Source organism: Micrasema longulum, unplaced genomic scaffold (assembly GCF_059751315.1).
Source record: "Micrasema longulum isolate JH-2025_06_02 unplaced genomic scaffold, ASM5975131v1 h1tg001114l, whole genome shotgun sequence".
In the NCBI taxonomy this organism is placed as follows: Eukaryota; Metazoa; Arthropoda; class Insecta; order Trichoptera; family Brachycentridae; genus Micrasema; species Micrasema longulum.
In genome coordinates, this window is record NW_028278302.1 from 275,128 (window position 1) to 294,637 (window position 19,510).

Here is a 19,510-nt window from a genome sequence, read left to right on the forward strand (position 1 = left end):
TATATAGCTCTGATGACTTCTAAAACAAAAATCAAGGCTTTGAAAAGTTTTGTGTTCATTTTAATCAATTAAATCCCTGGCAGAGAAAAATTCCCTTTCCTCTTTTACTTAACCTTATGAAATAATAGAGAAAGAACGTAAAATGAACTTTCGGATTAGTTTTTATCTACATAGCTAAGACTACAGGATTACAGAGACTTTTTCTTATTCAGCAACGAGCAATTTTTCCTTGTATTTGGGAACCGCCAAGGTGACTGAAATCTTCAAATGCCGTGTGCGGTGTGTGGTGAGCAATATGACTTTTCTACTGACCTTGCCTAGCCTTGTTTATAAATATTGGACGTTATCAAAATATTCTTCATGAACATATTATCTTAATGTTAAACAATTATTTTGTTTTCTTTGATAAAATCTTTTGAGGGTATATATATATATATTTTTTTTTTTATAATTTTTTTTATTATTATTATTATTATTATTGCACCACAACAGGCCAGGAGGCCCAATGATAGTGGTGAATTATATCACGGAACATCCAGGCTTGAGAAAAATAACATTTTAATTTTTTTTTTGTGTTCTTACCGTGAAACGAATCAGGAACCTTCCATGCGTGAGTCAAGCCTCTTGACCACTACACCGCGGAGGCCGCCAGTTCCAGTTCTTACTTATAATACTGTCAAATATAAAGTTCTTTCAATATTACTAAAATTGTTTTCATTCATTCTGACGTCCTAACACACTTTACGAAAAGCTTATAATAAGTAAAAACTTTGAAATTAATTTTGATAATATCAAGAGAAACCAATTTAACACCAAAGTTGTAAAAGAAAATAATGTTAGTTACAAAGAATCGTTTCGTTTAAGCGCACTTATTCTTTGAATACCGTTTACATAAAAAATTATCTTGCGGTGAAGTAATTAATTTTACTTTCACCGTCACCTTGAAAGCACGACGAGTTTCTGGAACAGGGGCGTTCCTCGCGCGTTCGCTTATTTACACTCAGCCGTTATTGTCAGAAATATCACTGTTACAGCTCATTAAGCCTCCGTATGGCGTTAGGAGAAGCGGGGCAGATATACATAGCTGGCTTAGTCTGATTGACACAATACCCTTTCGGGTTCGATTTCGGGAACGTGAGTTCAACCAAGCGAATGGATTTTAATTCGATATACCCTAATCCTTACTTTTTTGTTATTTTATATGGATTTCGTTGAACGCGTACCTACTGAAACCACATCTAAAATACATAAATAAGTTTTTTTTTTAGTAAAACGAATATTTGCGTTCTTAAGATTTACCTAAATATTTTCATTTTGGTGGACATTTTCAACGAATTATAAATAACTCACTATAAGAAAAAGGATATCATGGTGGAATGGGGTTCAAATTTCGGATATCTGATTCGTAAGTTTGTGATATTTACGGTCTATTTTTCATAACAATGAATTACACGTTTTTTATACCTAAATGCAAATTAAATAAAGCTAACTAACTAACTAACTAACCATCACGCCATTTCCCCAGAGGGGTAGGCAGAGAGGATAGAACGCCACACCACTCTGTCCTAGCACACTTCCTTTGCTTCCTTCACATTCATACATCTTCTCATGCACGCACGTCGATTATTCCGACTTTTCACATGACCACTTTCAAGAATTTGTTGTACTTGATCATGCCATGTCTTTCTCGGCCTTCCTCGACTTCTACAACCAGACACATTCGCATCATAAATCTTTTTAGCCGTTCTTTCATCATTCATTCGCTCCACATGACCGAACCATCGCAAAAGACCTTTCTTAATTTTGTCGATAATGCTTAACTCAGCCTTGCATTCTGCTCTAATTTCGACATTAGGGCACCTATCATACATTGTTTTTCCGCACATTAAATAAAGCTAATCAACATTATTCCTAGATCGTTCTATTTTCGTCACTGAAGTTTTTGTTTTCTTTACAGCTTAACTCAGATATAAAATTCTAGTTGTTTTGCGTATTGGAACTTTTTATCTTTGTGTTCTCCCTTTTCCTTTTTGCTTCATCCACCAGCAAACCTGGAGAGACTGTCGTTCTCTCCTTAACTATGTCATACTACTACTATGTCATAACTACTATTCATTTTGTCTTTGAATCGATTGTTCAGATCACTGAGAAAACTTTCGTGGTTCTGGACTGATCAATTTTGCGCGATGGAACTCTTTGTTTTTCTCTCTGCTTGTTGAAGCTTGAATCAGCACAAGCTGTTTAATTTGTTTTTCCTTACCCAACTTTATAAGCCATAGTACTCTCCTACAGTTTCAGCTACTGATGAATCGATCAGAGTCCTGATTGGTAGGTTGCTCTTATTCTCTCTACTCCACTGACCGGCACAAGTCTCTTCAAGATGTAGTTGTCCCCCAACTCTAATACGTATATTCCTTCTGTCATAGACTCGAGTAAGCGGAAGACTACATTAAGGGAAGATCTTTAAGCCCACTATCCACTCGCACCTGTTATTGAGTCCTTGGGGACTCTTTTTCGGCTGCGCATAGAGGAAAGTTATTAAAAATAAATCTTAGGAATACCAACTTTTGCAGATAAAGTAAGGGAGGAGGATGTATGGAAAGAGGCCAATACGTCGTTCTCACCCCTCAAGATTCCCTTAAAGTGTCTGTTTTTTTTTGAAAAAATAAACGTATATTTTTACAAAAAATTAACGCATATAAACGAATACAAATATACAAAAAGAATGACTTTAATCTATAGTAACACAGCAAACATAACCAACACAATAACAATTTTAAAAAACACGGAAATTTACAATGAAAGAACGGCCTCAAATTAAGAAAGACTTCCTGGGTGATCAGAAGCAGGGATCCGAATACCACCCCCGTAAATGGAGGACAAAACAAGAGAACGTGTGCGTTCCGCTCGGAAGGAAGCACAGTCCGAACTGTGCCAGCCTCCAACAAGAGCAGTTGCCTGTCCCACCTTATTTTACCCACCTAGGCGTCCGCGCATCTGAGGAGCTCCCAACGCGATACCAAAGTCCTGACAAACCGACGGAAGAGTGTACAATTCGTACTGTTGGCCATCAGATCCACATTCCGCACTGGTCGCATGACCCCTGTCAAACCGTTCAGCATCTCATTTCTGATATCATCCAATAGCACACAGTGCCAAAAGATGCGTTCGGCCGATCGATGGTGGAAGGCTTCCGACACTAAATATCTAGTCACGGACCTGATTTTGTTGATCCAGCAAGATGAACCTGCACAAATTTTTCAAAATTATATTTGTAGATGCGTACGCTTAGAACAGCCTGAAGATATGGTATATGATAATTATGGTGTTTTGTCCCTTAGAAGATCAACCATGACTCACCTTGCGGATGAGTGAGCGTGATCGTGGTAAAAGGTGAAATCATCACATCATAACTGCTGATCCCCTATATAGGTGTCTACTGGAGATGGTATTTAATGTTGGTGTTATTTTATCCCTTAGGAGATCAACTACGACTCACCCCGCGGAGGAGTGAGCGTCATCACGGAGAAGGGTGACATCACCACCTCGTACCTACTGATCCAGCGAGCGCGCGCCCCCGACTCGGGCAAGTACACCTGCAGCCCCTCCAACGCCAACCCACGCACGGTTGTGGTACACGTGCTGAACGGTAAGATAAAAGAAACATTTTTATCGTTCCATCTTACTTACGTTTAAAGCGGTCCTGTCATTTTGCCACTGGAATGGATATGCTTACCGGTTTTTTCATTTTTATTACGAAGGTAATGGAATATGCTTGTTTCTGTCAAAGCTTGCGCCTTGAAGCGCTTGTAAGAGATTTTCTTTACAAACATTGTCTCTATTATAAAGCTTGATATTCTTAAGCTCTACTTTTCAAACGTTTTTGGTATTCATAAACTGTAATATAACGGCTATATATTTATCAACGATGGAATAAATTTCAGTGCTTAATCATATTTTACTTTATTTTTTAGACCGAATTTTTTTTTGTCGTAATGTCTATTTATTTGAAACAAACATAAATACTTTTTATTATATAAATAAAACACGAGTGATACTTTAATCCACAAATTTTGAATTTGGAATTTTTTCAAATTTTGTTTTATTTATATAATAAATAACAATGAACTTCTATCAAGAATTTTCACTTACAAACTTAAATGTTTTTATACATAAATACAATAACATACAAAAATTAGAAAAAAACATCACTACTAAAGAGCATTTTCAATGTTTGATATAACATAATGAAAACAGTAAATAGCGTAATGGTAATTTGTTGGTCACGTTGGGGCAACAGTGGCATTATCCGTCTTCTCGTCCTCCCGCATCGTGTCTTGTCGTTTCTTACAAACAAATGACTCAAGTTATTTCACCCCATTCATGGTTGACCACGATGTCATAGGCATGACGTCACTGCCTCAATAAAAACTTTAAGTTGAAAAAAAAAAACATTAGTTCATTTTATTTCAAATCTGTTTTCAAGGAATGGTTTTAGGACTGGATTTTCCTTGGGGTGAGGGATTTCAAATGAAAACTCCTTGATGGTTTTTCAAATATTTGAATTTGTTGTTTTCAAGTATATCAAATTTTTATATTTGTGCTTTTTATATTGATGTGCTATGTGTAATTTTATAATGATGTGTTTTTATGTTTACCATACTATATTATTTAACTATATAATTCGTACCAAATCAACGCAGAGCTTTAGCCTTATGATGTTGACACTTGTGTCTCAATAAATGTAAAAAAAATCAATGTAATAAAAAAAACATTCTCAATTTAGTGACGATTAAAAAAATAATTTAATTACGCTTCATTGTTGTTGTAAAACTGAGATTAAATATTTTTTCGACTAGTTGCCGAACCGTCGCCTGTTATTACTTATATTTAAAAAATATATATTTATTGATTTAAACAAATGCAGTGAACAAAAAACTAAATTAATTCTGAGTTTCACATACTATAAAAAACAACATACAGTTCACAATGAGTTAAGGAAATGGAAGGTTATATACTTAGTGAGGTAGTTAGCAACCATACTTGCCTTATATAAAAAGTAAATAATTACTTGTAAGAACGAATTTGTAATTATTCACAACACACGCTGCAATTGTCAGCACTAAAATTGTTGGAAAAAAAGCTAAAAAAAAGAAAATGGAAAAATGAAGTCAATTTGAAGTGATTAAAAAAAAGTATTAGTTCAGCCTACATTCATAATTGTTTTTCTCTCCACTACTCCATACTTCGCTCCCATACATATGGGTCAGCTCTAAATCTCCATTGTGAACTGCTAGATTTGCCTCCTGCATCAAATACAATTACTTCATTTTATAATAACCTTACATTAGAAATTCGATGACCGAAATCCGGTTCTTGTATATTTGCTCCAAGTGATATGGTTTCTGGGATGTTTGCTTTTCAAAGGATGCCTCTCAAAATGTATATGTGTTCATAGTACACACATACATACCCTTCCTCCATTCTCCAAACACACTCCTTTGCGTCAATAGACACACACACATTTAGAAGTGTATTACTTTGTATGTGTCATGTAACCAACTATCCCTTGAGCAATACAAAGGGATGATAGAAATTAAGTTAGTAGAAGAAAATGAAACAATGCAAAGCTAGAGATATAACTTTGACACAGTGTAGACAAAACTCAAAATGTAATTTTTGTCTGTTGAGGTAAAAGAAATAAAAACACGCAACAAATTTTCAGACACTAAAAAGTTTTCGTACTGATAAATCCCTAACTTACTCAGTATGTAGAATCGAGAACTTCAAAGAATGAGGTGATATCCCAAAAATGATTAATATTTACGTAACTTCTTCCAGACATCTTTAGTTATTTTATAATATCTATATATATACATTTATATAAATATTTTTATTTTATTTATTTACAATTTTAAAAAACCCGTTAGGGTTACATTAGATATTTAATATTGTCTAGTCATTTTATGTCTCGCCTAGTCTAGTTAGTTTAGTCATCATGTGCTTTTTCAGATTGATTTTAAATTTGTCTCCAGTAAAAGTTTTCAAGTAGTAAGGTAAGGTCGTTGTAGTTTTTAAGTCCATTATGTAGTATTTTTGACTGTCCTGTGTTTGTCATTGCTTTTTCAATACGATAGTGTTGTTGTTTTCTGGTGTTATATTTGTGTATGTCAGCATTTTTGACTAATATTATGTCGTCGTCTTGTATGTTTCCCAGTGTTATTTTGTGCACAATTTTTAAGGTCTCAATTTTAATCAAGTAGTTTATGTCAAACTGGTGTGTTTTTGGTACAGTTCAGTCGTAGAGGTCAGGTAGGGTAGGTTGTATGTTAGTTTAAGAATTTTATTTTGTTGTCTTTATATTCTTGTTATGTCTGTCTTGTTACCAGTTCCCCAGAAGGCAATCATGTAACTCAATTTACTTTTGACATAGGCTTCGTACGTCATAATTTTTTTCCTTTTTTGGTAAAAAATCTTTAATTTTATAGAAGAGGATATGTAGTGATGCCATTACTTTAGTGAGTCCATCTATGTGGTTTGTCCATTTTAATTGTCTGTCCATTGTGAGTCCTAGGTAAGTCACATGTTCTAGTTCTTTAAGAGTTTCGTTGTTTATTTTCGTTATTTATTATTTATATGTAGATATTTTTTTTCACCACAACAGGCCAGAAGACCCAATTCCAGGGACGAGTTAGATCACAGAACACCTAGGCTTGAGAAAAAATTACAATCTGTTATTGTGTTTTCACCAGGAATCGAACCCTGAACCTTCCGTGTGTAAGTCAATCGTCTTGACCACTACACCGCGGAGGCCGCCATTTATTAATCAACGTTTAAAAAAACTTTTATAAAATCACTATCTGTCACGAAACATTGAATCCTGAAATGAAATAAACGTACAATATAAATTATAATCAAAGGAACAAAAAAATAATATCAAAATGCAAAAACAAAAAAAAAGTAAAAATTTGAAAAAAGTATCGAGAAAGGGGGAACATGGATCTTAGAAAATAAAAAATTGTAGTATTAAAATGATAATATTAATAAGCAAAGATGTTAAATAATTTAATATTTATAAAACTGTCTTTTAAAACTGTGTTCAAAAAAGATTAATTTAAAATATTATCACATAATACAAATACCGATTAAAATATACGAATAATTTAAATATATAAAAAATACCGATTAAAATATACGATGTCGGTCACAACGAAACCCGGTCACTGGTAAAAATTTATAAATAAAAGTATAATAAAACTTTATCCATATTTTTATTTTTATGATTAAAATACGACAATAGACAATAAGATTTAAGCCTCGTGGTGTAATGGTCAGCGCTTTGCCTACCATGCAAGAGGTCTCAGGTTCAATTCCTGACATGGTTGCTATGAAATATTTAGTTAAAGGATGTTTTCACACTAGAAAATTTTGTAGTCCCTGGACTGGTACTTGAAGCGTAAGACTGATCATCTCACCATCATGTGACAAAAATGATCAAGATACGCTGCGGTTGGTGTACTAATGCAGTGCCCAATTTACCATTAAAAGCGGAAAGGGAAAGATGATGACGATGAGGTAAAATTTAAACCATTTTGCGATAAATTTAACGTTTATTGTGCGTGGTTTTGCGTTAGAATCTCCATGAGAACATTATAATAAAATATCTTATTTCTCAAACATGGATATTCTTTTCTGAAATTTATCATTGCAATTTATTGAGCTCTTCGTTAAAAAAATATTCCAAATAAATTCCGCTACCAACATGCTGTAACGTGGTCTTCTCCAAATAAATTGGCGGTGGTAAGTCCGATTAGACCCAATATAATAAGTTGCATTTTAGGCATTTTTGTGTGTTTTTCAATATTTAATGTAAATATACAGACTAATTAATACATTTTTACATTAGCGCTTAATACATTTTTTCATTCCACTTAGAAATATACTTAAAGTCCCGGACTTGAAACACCTATACCATGCACTGGCAAATTCTGTGTTGACTTACGGTCTAATTGGTTGGGGAGCTTGCACAAAAACCGCCCTTGAACCTTTAGCAATTGCACAGAAATCTTTAATCCGAGTCATCTTAAAAAAAACATTTCGCTATCCAAGTGACTTGCTCTTCAAAGAATTCAGAGTACTGAATATTATTCAACAGTATATATTGAGAACGGTAGTGGTTACACACATAAAGAGAGACATTTACCCAAGCGTCAACCACAACCATAATACAAGATACTCTAATAGGGATCTGATACTAAGTGAAGGGGTCAACACTGTTCTGGCATCGAGACAACACTATAACGTAGGCAAAAAGGTCCATAACCTTTTGCCAGAATCGTGGAAAGACGGGAGTGTTGTCAAGTTACGGAAGGTGTTGACCTCGCTCTTTCATGACATTGGTCGTAGGGAGTCAGAAAAGTTGATGCATGCCACGGATTGGAGAACCTTACTGGATGTCAAAAATAAAATATAAAAAATAAAGAATAATTTAAAAAATATATATTTATAGATGACAACCATGAAGTTTCGCATAAATAAATTTTCTATGTTTTTATGAATGTATGTATGTGTATGCGCATGGGTGTATGTACGTGTGTGTGTATGTACATGTGTATATATGTGTATATTTATATATACATGTGTGTATATATGTGTATGTCTGTATGTATATGAATCAAAATGTGTATCCGAATAAGTTTATATTTTGTTTGTCTGTGCTCTATATTAATTTGTTAAGTATTATAATATATTAAAATGTAATTGCCTAGCTTGGAACGGGGTATGTACCCTTGTTAGCTGGGCAAAGTGAATATGGAATTGTATTTTGATAAAGAGTGTGAATAAATAAATAAATTAATTAATTAATTAAAAAACGTAAGGTGAAGTTTTGTATACTAGTTTTTATTATTTTGTTGGGGAAAATGACACATTTAAATTACTTTTCACATAGATAATCAAGAATTTAAAAACCAAGTCTAAGCGGACCCATCTCTAGTGGGTGTAAAATTAAGCAAAAAACTAAATATTTTGAAACACAGGTCTGTTTTCAATAAAATTAAAAAAATTACTTTTATGAACGTACTGTTTAGTAATTTATTATCCATGATTGAAGCTTTAAAAAATCATATAATTAAGCATGTTATAGAGAAATGTATGTTAATTTTTTTTTAAATAAGAGATATTTATTTAATTCAAAAAAATTATTTTAAATATAACATATTCATGACAAACATAAATTCAATACGTATATATTATAAAAAATTTAAAAATACACAAAAAAGACTCATGTCAAAGTAGGAGAATCCTGCTCCGGTTAACCCCTTCGGATACATGGAACAGATCAATATCAAGAGCGATGTTATTCAGCATAGCAGTAGCCCTTCCAACAGGCATAACCATAGGCAGGTTGGTCCTGAATATCGGAATATGAAACAATCTATTTATCAAGTATTGTGTTCGACGCAGATTCGTGTGACATCATAGCCACACAAGGGTTAATACGAAACGAAATAACTACGAAAAAGGAGCAATAAAACGTCATTTTACTATTATATTACGTATTACGTTTATTCCCAAAACGCAATATAAATTGGCTTTGTGAAGTTTTAACTGTTTTTTATTTGTGATGAATTTTTGTATCTACACCATTTAAATCTTAATTGAATGAAAAAAAATGTACTTTCTTGTGATTAACCAAAATATTAAAATTTTTGAGGTAATTTTTAACGAGTTGTAAATGACTCATTATTATAAAATTGACATCAAGTAGTGGTAGAACGGGCTCCAAAGCTCAGGCGTCTGATCCGTGAGTCCACAACACTAGGCCATGGAACCCAAATTTAAAATATATTATTCTTAACTAACTTAACCATTGCTTCAGTTAATCAACCCGCATATGCCCCACTATACGAGATATATTATATTATAATATCTTTAAACATACCCTTATAACAAACTTTTGAAGAAAATATAAACTTCATGTTGTAAACATACCGGCACTTTAATAATTATGTGCGAGAAAATTCTCAAAATGGTAAAGCATATTTTTTTTTTACAAAATATGAACTTTATACCTCATCTGAAAATATAATAACGAAAAGCCTTTTTAAATAATTTAAATTTATTTATTTTCTTCAAAACTTTTATTTACACGTATACCTAAAATTGCCTTTTCTTAATATTTTATTAAGAAGTAATTATTTTAAATGTTATATAATAGGTTATTTTGCTTATATATTCAAAATGCAATAAAAGCAAAATAACCTTTTTGAATATTTTTTTTACATACACTTTGAAGACCTATCGCTGTCTCACGGTTTAGCGGTTCGAGGTTTCAACCCCGCTTCACCACAACTGGATTTCTGTTTTTGAATGGTGATCTATTTGTTTATAACTCGTTTAAAATAGTCTAAAAAATTACGTGTTTCGGTAAATCACACAAACTTGAAAATTGCTTTTTATTTGATTTAAATCGATGTAGTGATGAAAGAAACTAACTATTTTTTTTTATAATCTATCAAATTATTGTAAATTGGAGTTGATGCCTAATAACCTCTGCGACTTGAATAGATCTAATGTGAAGAGTCCCTTTTAAGTTAGTCATCGCTCTCCTAAAGCCCCTAGGTCTTTAAAGATCCTGGCTGTGGGCGAGTGAAATTTCTTCCTCCAAGACCAAGTCCTTAAAATAGCAGGTTAATAATAAGGGGCAAGTGCTCTCACATCCTCTGGTTTAATCAATTGCCCACCGAAGCAACATTTTTTTGGGAATATAATGGCTTCACATTATGTGCACTTTTTGCATTAAAAAAAAAATCTCAGAGATTTAAATTAAAACAATAAGATAAATATTGGGTTACCTCCAAATGTTTTTCTTCTTTATTTTTATGGATTAAAAATTGAAAATAACTAATCTGTTTTTTTTTTCTTTTTTACAGGAGAGCAACCAGCCGCCATACAGCATGGCGTTAAATTATCCATAGACCATCCACTCATGGTGTTGCTATTCGGACTAACATTAGCCTTCCTAGGATGCTAGTTCCAAATATTTTGTAAAGTGTAAATGATAGTAAAACTATTTGATATAAGAACTAAATGGAAACACGTGCGAATCATCCCATCTAGGTTATATTGTTACATTGTAAAATTAAGTTTATTCAAATATTTAAGAATCCATATAATTTATAGATCCACTGTAAATAATATTATAAATTATTTGTTTAATATTAAAATATGAAATAACAAACTACCTGTTTTATTATTTAAATTAATTGCTTGTCACTGAAAACCATGTTACGTATAAGTTACTGAAAAAGAATGTTAAAAAGGTTATATAAATGTAATGCATATTCAGTTCAGTGCCAAAAATTCACGTTGATCTAAAAAAACAAGTACACAAATAAAATGTTATGTTTGAAAAACAGTCACAAAGGTCAAACTCACAAGAAGTTTAAAAATTGAAAAATTGTTTTCAAGCGTTGCCTAGAATGTGAAATAATTCAGTCAGATGAATCTCTTCACAACAATAAGAGTTTCAGCTCTTTAGCTTTTCTTAAATTAACAAATGGAAGAATTGAAGAAATACGGATGTTCAAACATAGGCAAAATGTTACACAGCGTGTAAAGTGGCCACTTGAACCAGCCAATGGGTCGTGGGCCCTGTAAATGCCTAGACCTCTTTATTCCCATATTTAAGGTGTTCTCCATCCCTGTTGTAATGGTCACAAAGGTGTCTAAAACAATTAAGTATATTGTTTTTTTTGCAAACATATTAGACCCAGTCCGTTTTCACAAGTTATTTACAAATAACTGTTCTGAGGTAGACAGCATTAAAAAAAATATATACAAAAGCAATCTTAGTATAAGTAATATCTAAATATAAAAGATATTTCATAAATTTATCGAATACTTTGAAAGCAGTAAAATAAAAAAATAATATAAAAGAATAACAAACATAATGTAAGTATTTGTGTAATTTAAGATTCATAATAATGTTATGCTTTTACTATTTTTCGATTGATTTATGTTTTAAACTTTTAAAAATTTATATTCTCAAATCATGGCTAAAAAATCTACTATCATAAATTTTACATATTCATGAAAAAATGCTTTAATTGATAGAAAAACGTATCATAGTTGAGTGATGATATTTCTTTCATTTTTCATGCAAGAGCTATTACACGTGCTTTAATAAACATATACATACTCATACTATTTGATAAAAACAGTGGAATACTGTCGGTTTATAAATGAATTTATTTGCGGGTCTAAGAACTGTTTAAAAGTTTTAATATCAGCTGTAAACAAATAACAATAAACAATAACATTGAAAATGGATACACTAGTAGAAAGTATCAATAAAAATAATTCATAACATCTGCTAATAATAAAAATATCTATCTACATAGTAAAAAAGTCAATTAACTAAACAACAGTTACGAAAAAGTAAACGAGAACTAAGGTTTCAAAGAAAACCTTCAAAGTTAAGTTTTACTACAAAATAACCGCTTTGAAAAAAAAACTATGGTTTAAAGGAAAATCACTACATTATCAGCTTTTTGTTTGAAATGCTTTTGCTACTCTGCTAAGTCTAAAAGTCGTAATTTAAGAAAAATCGAATGGTGGTTTTTTTATAATAGATTTTCGATTGTCTTACTTATTTACTAGGCCAATAAGTCATTTTTAGTTCTCAAATATAAGATATGCTTGGGTAATTTTGTTCTTTTTAATGAAATCAGATCATTTAAGCATAAAACAGTAACTTCCTGCAAAATTTTAAAAAGAAAAATACGTTTTTCTGGTGAAATGAAACTCCTTAAACTCGATAAATGGATTCAGAAAGAGAAAAATGAGGTAAGTTATTTTTACAAAAAAGAGACAAATAAATAATGTAAGTAAATAAAAATATAAAGAACTTTCGTTCTCAAACCGGGTTGTGGTCCCGTGGTAGTATTGTGGACTCAAGGCGGACCAAAGGCCTGAGCTTCAAATACCACTCTACCACAACTCAATTCCCGTTTTCTCAGCTCAAATTATTTTTGACTTTTAGGAAATGATCTTAAAAATTAAAATATTTCACTTAATAATAAGACCCCAACTATTTCGTTTCTTTATGTTTATTTTTTTCAATCTTTATAACTCCTGAAATGTGAGTGTTTAATTTTTTTTATTATAGTGTGTAAACGAAAAAACAAAATGGGGTAAAAAGAGTCCATTCCTTTGAGAGAAATCTATAGAAAAAAAACCAGCTCTAAAATTTATAACGTGAGACGGACATTGGACATGATATGGAAGAAAGAAGAGACACATTACAAGTGGCAAAATTCGGCCTCGTGGTCCAATGGGCAGCGCGTTTGGCTTCCATGCAAAATCTCTCGGGTTCGATTCTCGACCTTGTTGATTTGAAATATTTATTTAATAATTGTGTTTTTACACTGGAATATTTCATAGTCCAGAGACTGGTGCCTGAAGCGTATGTCTGATCATCTCACCTTCATGTAACAAAAATGATCAAGATACGCTAAAATTGGTGGACCAATACAGAGCCGGGAAGGTAATGATGATGATGATGATGATGTGTGTACAAAGGCGAGAAATAGGTACATATTAACAACATTTGCATGAAAAATTATATGTATGAAAATCATCATCATCATTCCATGTCCGCTCCCTAGTTGGAGCATATGGTGTCCACAAAAATTTTCCAGGCATCTCTTTTGGCTGCCAGCCACTGTGCGTCTTCCCAAGTCACAAACTGATGTGTAAAAATACGAACTCTTATTATTATTTATTCATCTTTGATTTTCCACATCCGCTGCTAGGCGGAGCATTTGTGGAGCACTTCCATATACTCTTCTCAAAAATGTTTTCCCTCTTAGTTGCAACCAATTTTTGATAAAAAAAAACTCCCTAAGGAGGAAATCCAGCATGTCTGCAAACATTTGGACATACACAAAACATATATTTAACCCAACAACGTCAATTTCTGACATGATTCATGATTATCGCTCATGTGCAAAGTATTCAATGAATAAAAAGTAATGAACTTTGTGAATTTTTATGAACTCGTACAAGAAAACGTATAAGTTCATAAAAATAGACACTCACGTGTTATATATTATTTATGAGAAAAAGGAGTTTTTTATACGTAATACGTGTAAGAAACGGAAAATGATGAAAGGAGAGTAAGAATCATACGTGCCTGCATCATTTTTCTTTGTCACAAATTGTCACGTCTTTTAATCAAAGTCAGGTTGTATGTAAGGGATGAAATGGGAGATACAAAAAAAGAGGGAGTTTTGGAATAAACCATTGTAGCGAACTGAAATCTCAATCACTTATTCTAGCTAAGATCGTGACTCTTTTAATGATTCTTGGATCAAAAATACTGTCAATCATTTGATTTTGAAGTTGCCAGAGTTCAAACGTTACAAAAATGTTACACAAACAATTCACCATTGTATTTTTACGCATAATTCAATTCAATTCAATTCAATTAATTTATTTAAATATAACATATACTTTACAAATATACATTTAATACGTACATATTATAAAAAAGAAAAAAATATATGAAAGAGATTCATGTCAAAGTAGTGGGAGAATCCTGCTCCGGAAAACCTCTTCGTATACATGGAACAGATCAATATCCAGAGCGATGTTGTTCAGCATAGCGGTAGCTCTTCCAACAGGCATAACCATCGGCAGGTTGGTCTTGTTTATCGGAATATGAAACAATCTATGCTGACGCTGTCTTAGGTAATTATCAGGAACATACAAACCAATGCTCATCATAATCTCAGGATTATCGACAATGCCGCGCAACAATCGATAAAAATGTGTAGTCAAATACACATTCCTTCTAGTCTCTAAAATGTTGTAGCCGAGCATACCCTGGAGAAACTCGGTCGGATAGAGCCAAGAATAATACCCGTACTCTCTCATGTAGAGATATCTCAGAAACTTCTTTTGGATTTTCTCTATCATAAGAGAGTACTTCAGTTCATGTGGCCCCAAATCATCGAGCCACTCTCGAGTCTACTTCGCACCAAGAAGTTGGAAAGAGTTCTCAGTACGCGGGTATTTTCAAAAACCCTGGCAGTACGCAGAACGAATCCCAACTTCTTCAATGCATTACCACTGATTGTCTCTATGTGTTCATGAAATGTCAGGGTACTCACAAATCTAACGCCCAGATCCTTAACATTTGATATTCGTATCAGATTCTGGTCATTCATTTTGTAGCGAAAAAATAGAGTTTTTTGGGCTTTAGTGAAAGACATAACACCCAACGGTTGATTAACTATGACTTTCCAAGAGACTTACGTTCCTTACATCGTAAACGATGTGAGATTATTGTATCGTATTGGTGGTACTGGAACTTGGCAGTCTTGTAAATCTAAAAGTAGAAAACACTTTCGATCAAAATTTTCCTTTGTTTTTCTGCTTGTTAAGAAGCACAACAGTAACACACAGGGCGTAGGTGTCAACTGCGGTGATTTCCCTGGCTACCGCACCCGTCACACGTCGAGCTCTCTATTTCATGTGCCAGCAGTTCGTACGAACTATGCCCACAAATCTCCACTTATACGTTTTGCTTATGAATATAATTTGAACTTTCCCCTTATAGACCCATTTGATTGTAAATAAATAACATTTGAAATGCGCGTCTAAAAACATGCTTTTTTGTCTTACACTTAGTTTCAATAATAAAGTATTATTTTATCTTTTTTTTATTTTATTTTATCTCTAATTTTTAATACATATTTATATTATCGACACTTGTGCAATAATATTTACATACATGTCCACCCTCATACCAATATAACACCTACTCAACAACCCTCTCACACACTTACACTCACACAAACACACTAGTATGTATTGTGCGTGTATTTAATATATTTCTGTGGATATCTGTCATTAACATATTACAACAGAGATGTAGAACATTTAAGAAAGGGTAATATAGAAATCTAGGCATCTACAGGGCTTATGACCTGTCAATGGCTGGTTTGAGTGGCCACTTTACAAGCTGTGTAACATTCACCATTCTGCGTATATTTGAACATCTTTATTCCTTAAATTCTTTCATCTGTTGATGTTTGTGAAAGAGCTTGGACAAAATTTTGGACAAAACTTTGAACAAACTCAAAATATTGTTGATATCTGTCATTGGTTTTATTATCTGTACATTTTATTTGTCATATTTTTTTTACATGTATTACTGTTGATATCCCCAATAAATAAATAAAAATAAAAATTAAAACGAATGAAAGTATGGTATGCAAATACAGAGTAATACGGCATTCTATCCTAACCACTTACTTCCGCGGGGGAACGGTGCGATTAACACTCTTTACTGATCTAACTAACTGTTTGACTGTTTCTTTAATCTAACTGAGATTTCAATGCGTTCCTCTTTTACATAAGAGAACAATTAGTTTTGTTATTAAGCAAATGGCCGGTGCAAAGACGCGCCAGTTAAAAATTAAAGTCGCCTAAATAAAAGGCGTAATTCCTAAACATAAATAAGTACTATTTCCTTTTTAAGAAATATTACTGCGCGGCAAATCAAATTTAAGAGCTTTCTTATTCATTACACAAAGTCTAAAAATTATAATTAGACAAAATCAAACCTTTACAGCTTTAAAACTGAAATACGAGTATAAAGTTAATTAAGTAGTTTTAGTTTTTCTTTTGTATGTTATTGTTTTATTAGTATAGGACTACTTATGCTCCAAAGATAGGAAATCTCCATCTTAGAACAGGCTGTGCCATGTTAGACGGAGACTATCATAAACAGAGAACACTCTGTTTTCATTTTACATTAATAGGTTTATTTAAATTTCCTGTTATTAAGTATGTTTATTATTTCTTTGCAATAAATTTATAAATAAAATAAAATAAATAAAAAAAGATAATGTTAATATCAACTATATAATGCAAAACATATCCATGTGCATACGTGGTAAGACATTTCCAGAATATTCTAGTAGGCCAAACACAAAAATAATATACGTCAAATAATGCACTCGTAAATAAGTAGAAGAATATGTACCAGAGAAGTATATACATATTTTTACTAGGGGGGGAAAATACCAAGAAAGATATTGAAAGGCAGGCAAGCTCTACGAACAGCGTTATTGGCGCACTCAAATCAACCATGGCAAATTAATGTTCATCGCAGGAGGCGAAATAAGCAGTTCACGGGTGATTCCTAGAGCCGACTATTGAGATGTAAGAAAGCAAATTTTGGAATAAAAAAAAACAACAATGAAGTCATGCTAAATACCGTCAAAATACAATATCTCGGGCATATGTATGGTATAACGATGCATGATAGGTGCACAAATAAATGTCGAGATCCTTATATAAGGATGAGACCAACATTACTGACAAAATCAAGAAAGGACTGGTTTGATCATGTAGAGCGAACGGTAAAGATATTAACTGATGCAGAGGGATGTAGAAAACAAGGACCAAGAAAGGTGTGACATCACCAAATCCAACAAATTCTTGAAGATGGACTTGTTAAAAATCGGAATAATCGACGTGCGCACGAAGATGCATTGATGTAGAGGAAACCAAGTTTTTAGGAAAAAAGACAAAGTCATAGGGCGTTCTATCTTCTCTACCTACTCCTACTAAATCATAAAGTGATTCTAATTCTTTTTTTATTTAATTTTTTTCTTCGTTTTGATATTTTCCACCGGAAGGCAACCTACATTAATATTCGTTTATCGTTGAACTCTAGTTTTCAAACAAAAAATCTTCTTTTACTTTTTCCAGAGAATGAGAACGAACAATAGATTCACCAGATATTCTACTTTTTGTGGGGATATTATTCCGGGGACGAACAACAGAACATAAAAAATATGAAAATCCAACAACGAAAGAAATGGAAAACAATGCATCCGTCTCCCATATGCATCGCATGTCAAGGGTTTTAAAAATCTCCGGATGCACATTTTTTTCAATATTCTTATTACATTTTTTTTAATAATGGCCATATCGACTGCGTTTTTTGATCAGAAATGCAGTTTTTAATCTTCATCATCTTCTCTCTTGAACCTTTCAAGACCTAATGGTACAAAGGGCAGTGCATTAGTTCACCAACGAGGCGCATTTTTCGCAAAGTTGTAATAAATCAATATGTCTTTTTTCTCAATATTTTAAATTTGTTCGCTTTTATAATGGTAACATATCGGAAAAATCATTATCTATATATGCGTTATCTTTTAATTTTTTCTTTTTTAATATTTGTCTTTTGAAAACTGTTTTAATATCTCGTATATTTAATTTACTTGTTAAAATATCTTACTTACTTTTTACTTAATTATTTAAAGGTACAAATAACATATTTTAATTTATTTCAACAGATAGCGAAAACATCGTTGAGAAGGGAATATGGACGTCTAGGCATTTACAGGGCTAATGTCCTGTCATTGGTTGGTTAAAGTGGCCATTTTACACACTGTGTAAAATTTACCATTCTGCCTAGATTTGAACATCTTTATACCTTAAATTCTTTCATCTGTTGATGTTTGTGTAGTTAAAGAGCTGAAACCTTTATTTATGCGAGTGAGATTCGTCTAATTGAATTATTTCACCTTCATACTAGGCAACGCCTGAAAATGTTTATTTTTCAAATTCTATGCTTCTTCATGGACCAGGTAGATTTATAAACAACATTTTGAGTTTGTCCAAATTTTTGTAGACAAGGATTGGATTCGACTCCCTGGCAACAGCCATTGACAGGTCATAATCCATGTAGATGCCTAGACTTCTATATTACCTTCTCCTAAATGTTCTTCATCTCTGTTGTAAAATGTTTATATAAACAGCTCCCCAGGGAGTCGAATCTAGTCCTTGCCTACAATAAATTGGACAAACTCAAAATATTGTACATAATATCTACATAAAAAACATACGTTTTTGATAAAAAAAATTAACCTGTATTGGGTGTGCGCATATTTTGTTAATTTAAAAAAATGATTTTATTTTGTACTAGTTCAGTATGTATATATACATCCATGTAATTTTTAAACTTTTTCAATTTTCTTTCCCAGATTGCATAATGTAAACATTATTTTGAATTTATTTCCATGCCTAGTATTCTGTTTATTCTGTTATTTTCAAGTATTTTTCATACCCTTTTTAATTTGTAGTATATCATAATTTTAATTTTTCTGCTCTTGTTAAATAATATTATAGTTTAAAATTTAAAAACGTCTCTAAAAAAATTATTATCTGTATGTCCCTAAATGAGTTTTTTTTTAAAAAACTCCTTGGGAATATTGTATATAATTATGTATAATATGTTTTCAATATAATAAAAAAAATATATAAAAAATTCTTCACACTGGGTTTAAAAAAAGGCATATTTAATATTCAACAATGTTTGAGTGCTTCCAAAAACTTCAGACTGGTTGGATATACAAGCATCAAGCATCTGGAATGCAAGCATTTGGACATACTTAAACATTGTTGAATTACCACCTGGCAATAGAAG

At 32.3% G+C, this 19,510-nt stretch overlaps 1 protein-coding gene across 1 annotated transcript in view; it reads left to right on the top strand.

Moving 5' to 3' along the window:
* Positions 1–11,233, top strand: part of LOC148276971 (neurotrimin-like) — a 119,157-nt gene extending 107,924 nt beyond the window's left edge. The window contains exons 6-7 of the mRNA XM_088233513.1: positions 3,481–3,649; positions 10,935–11,233. Of these exons, the coding sequence (XP_088089639.1) occupies positions 3,481–3,649; positions 10,935–11,035 (270 nt within the window). The 3' untranslated portion in view covers positions 11,036–11,233. The remainder of the gene's footprint in view (positions 1–3,480; positions 3,650–10,934) is intronic.
* Positions 11,234–19,510: the final 8,277 nt, after the last annotated feature.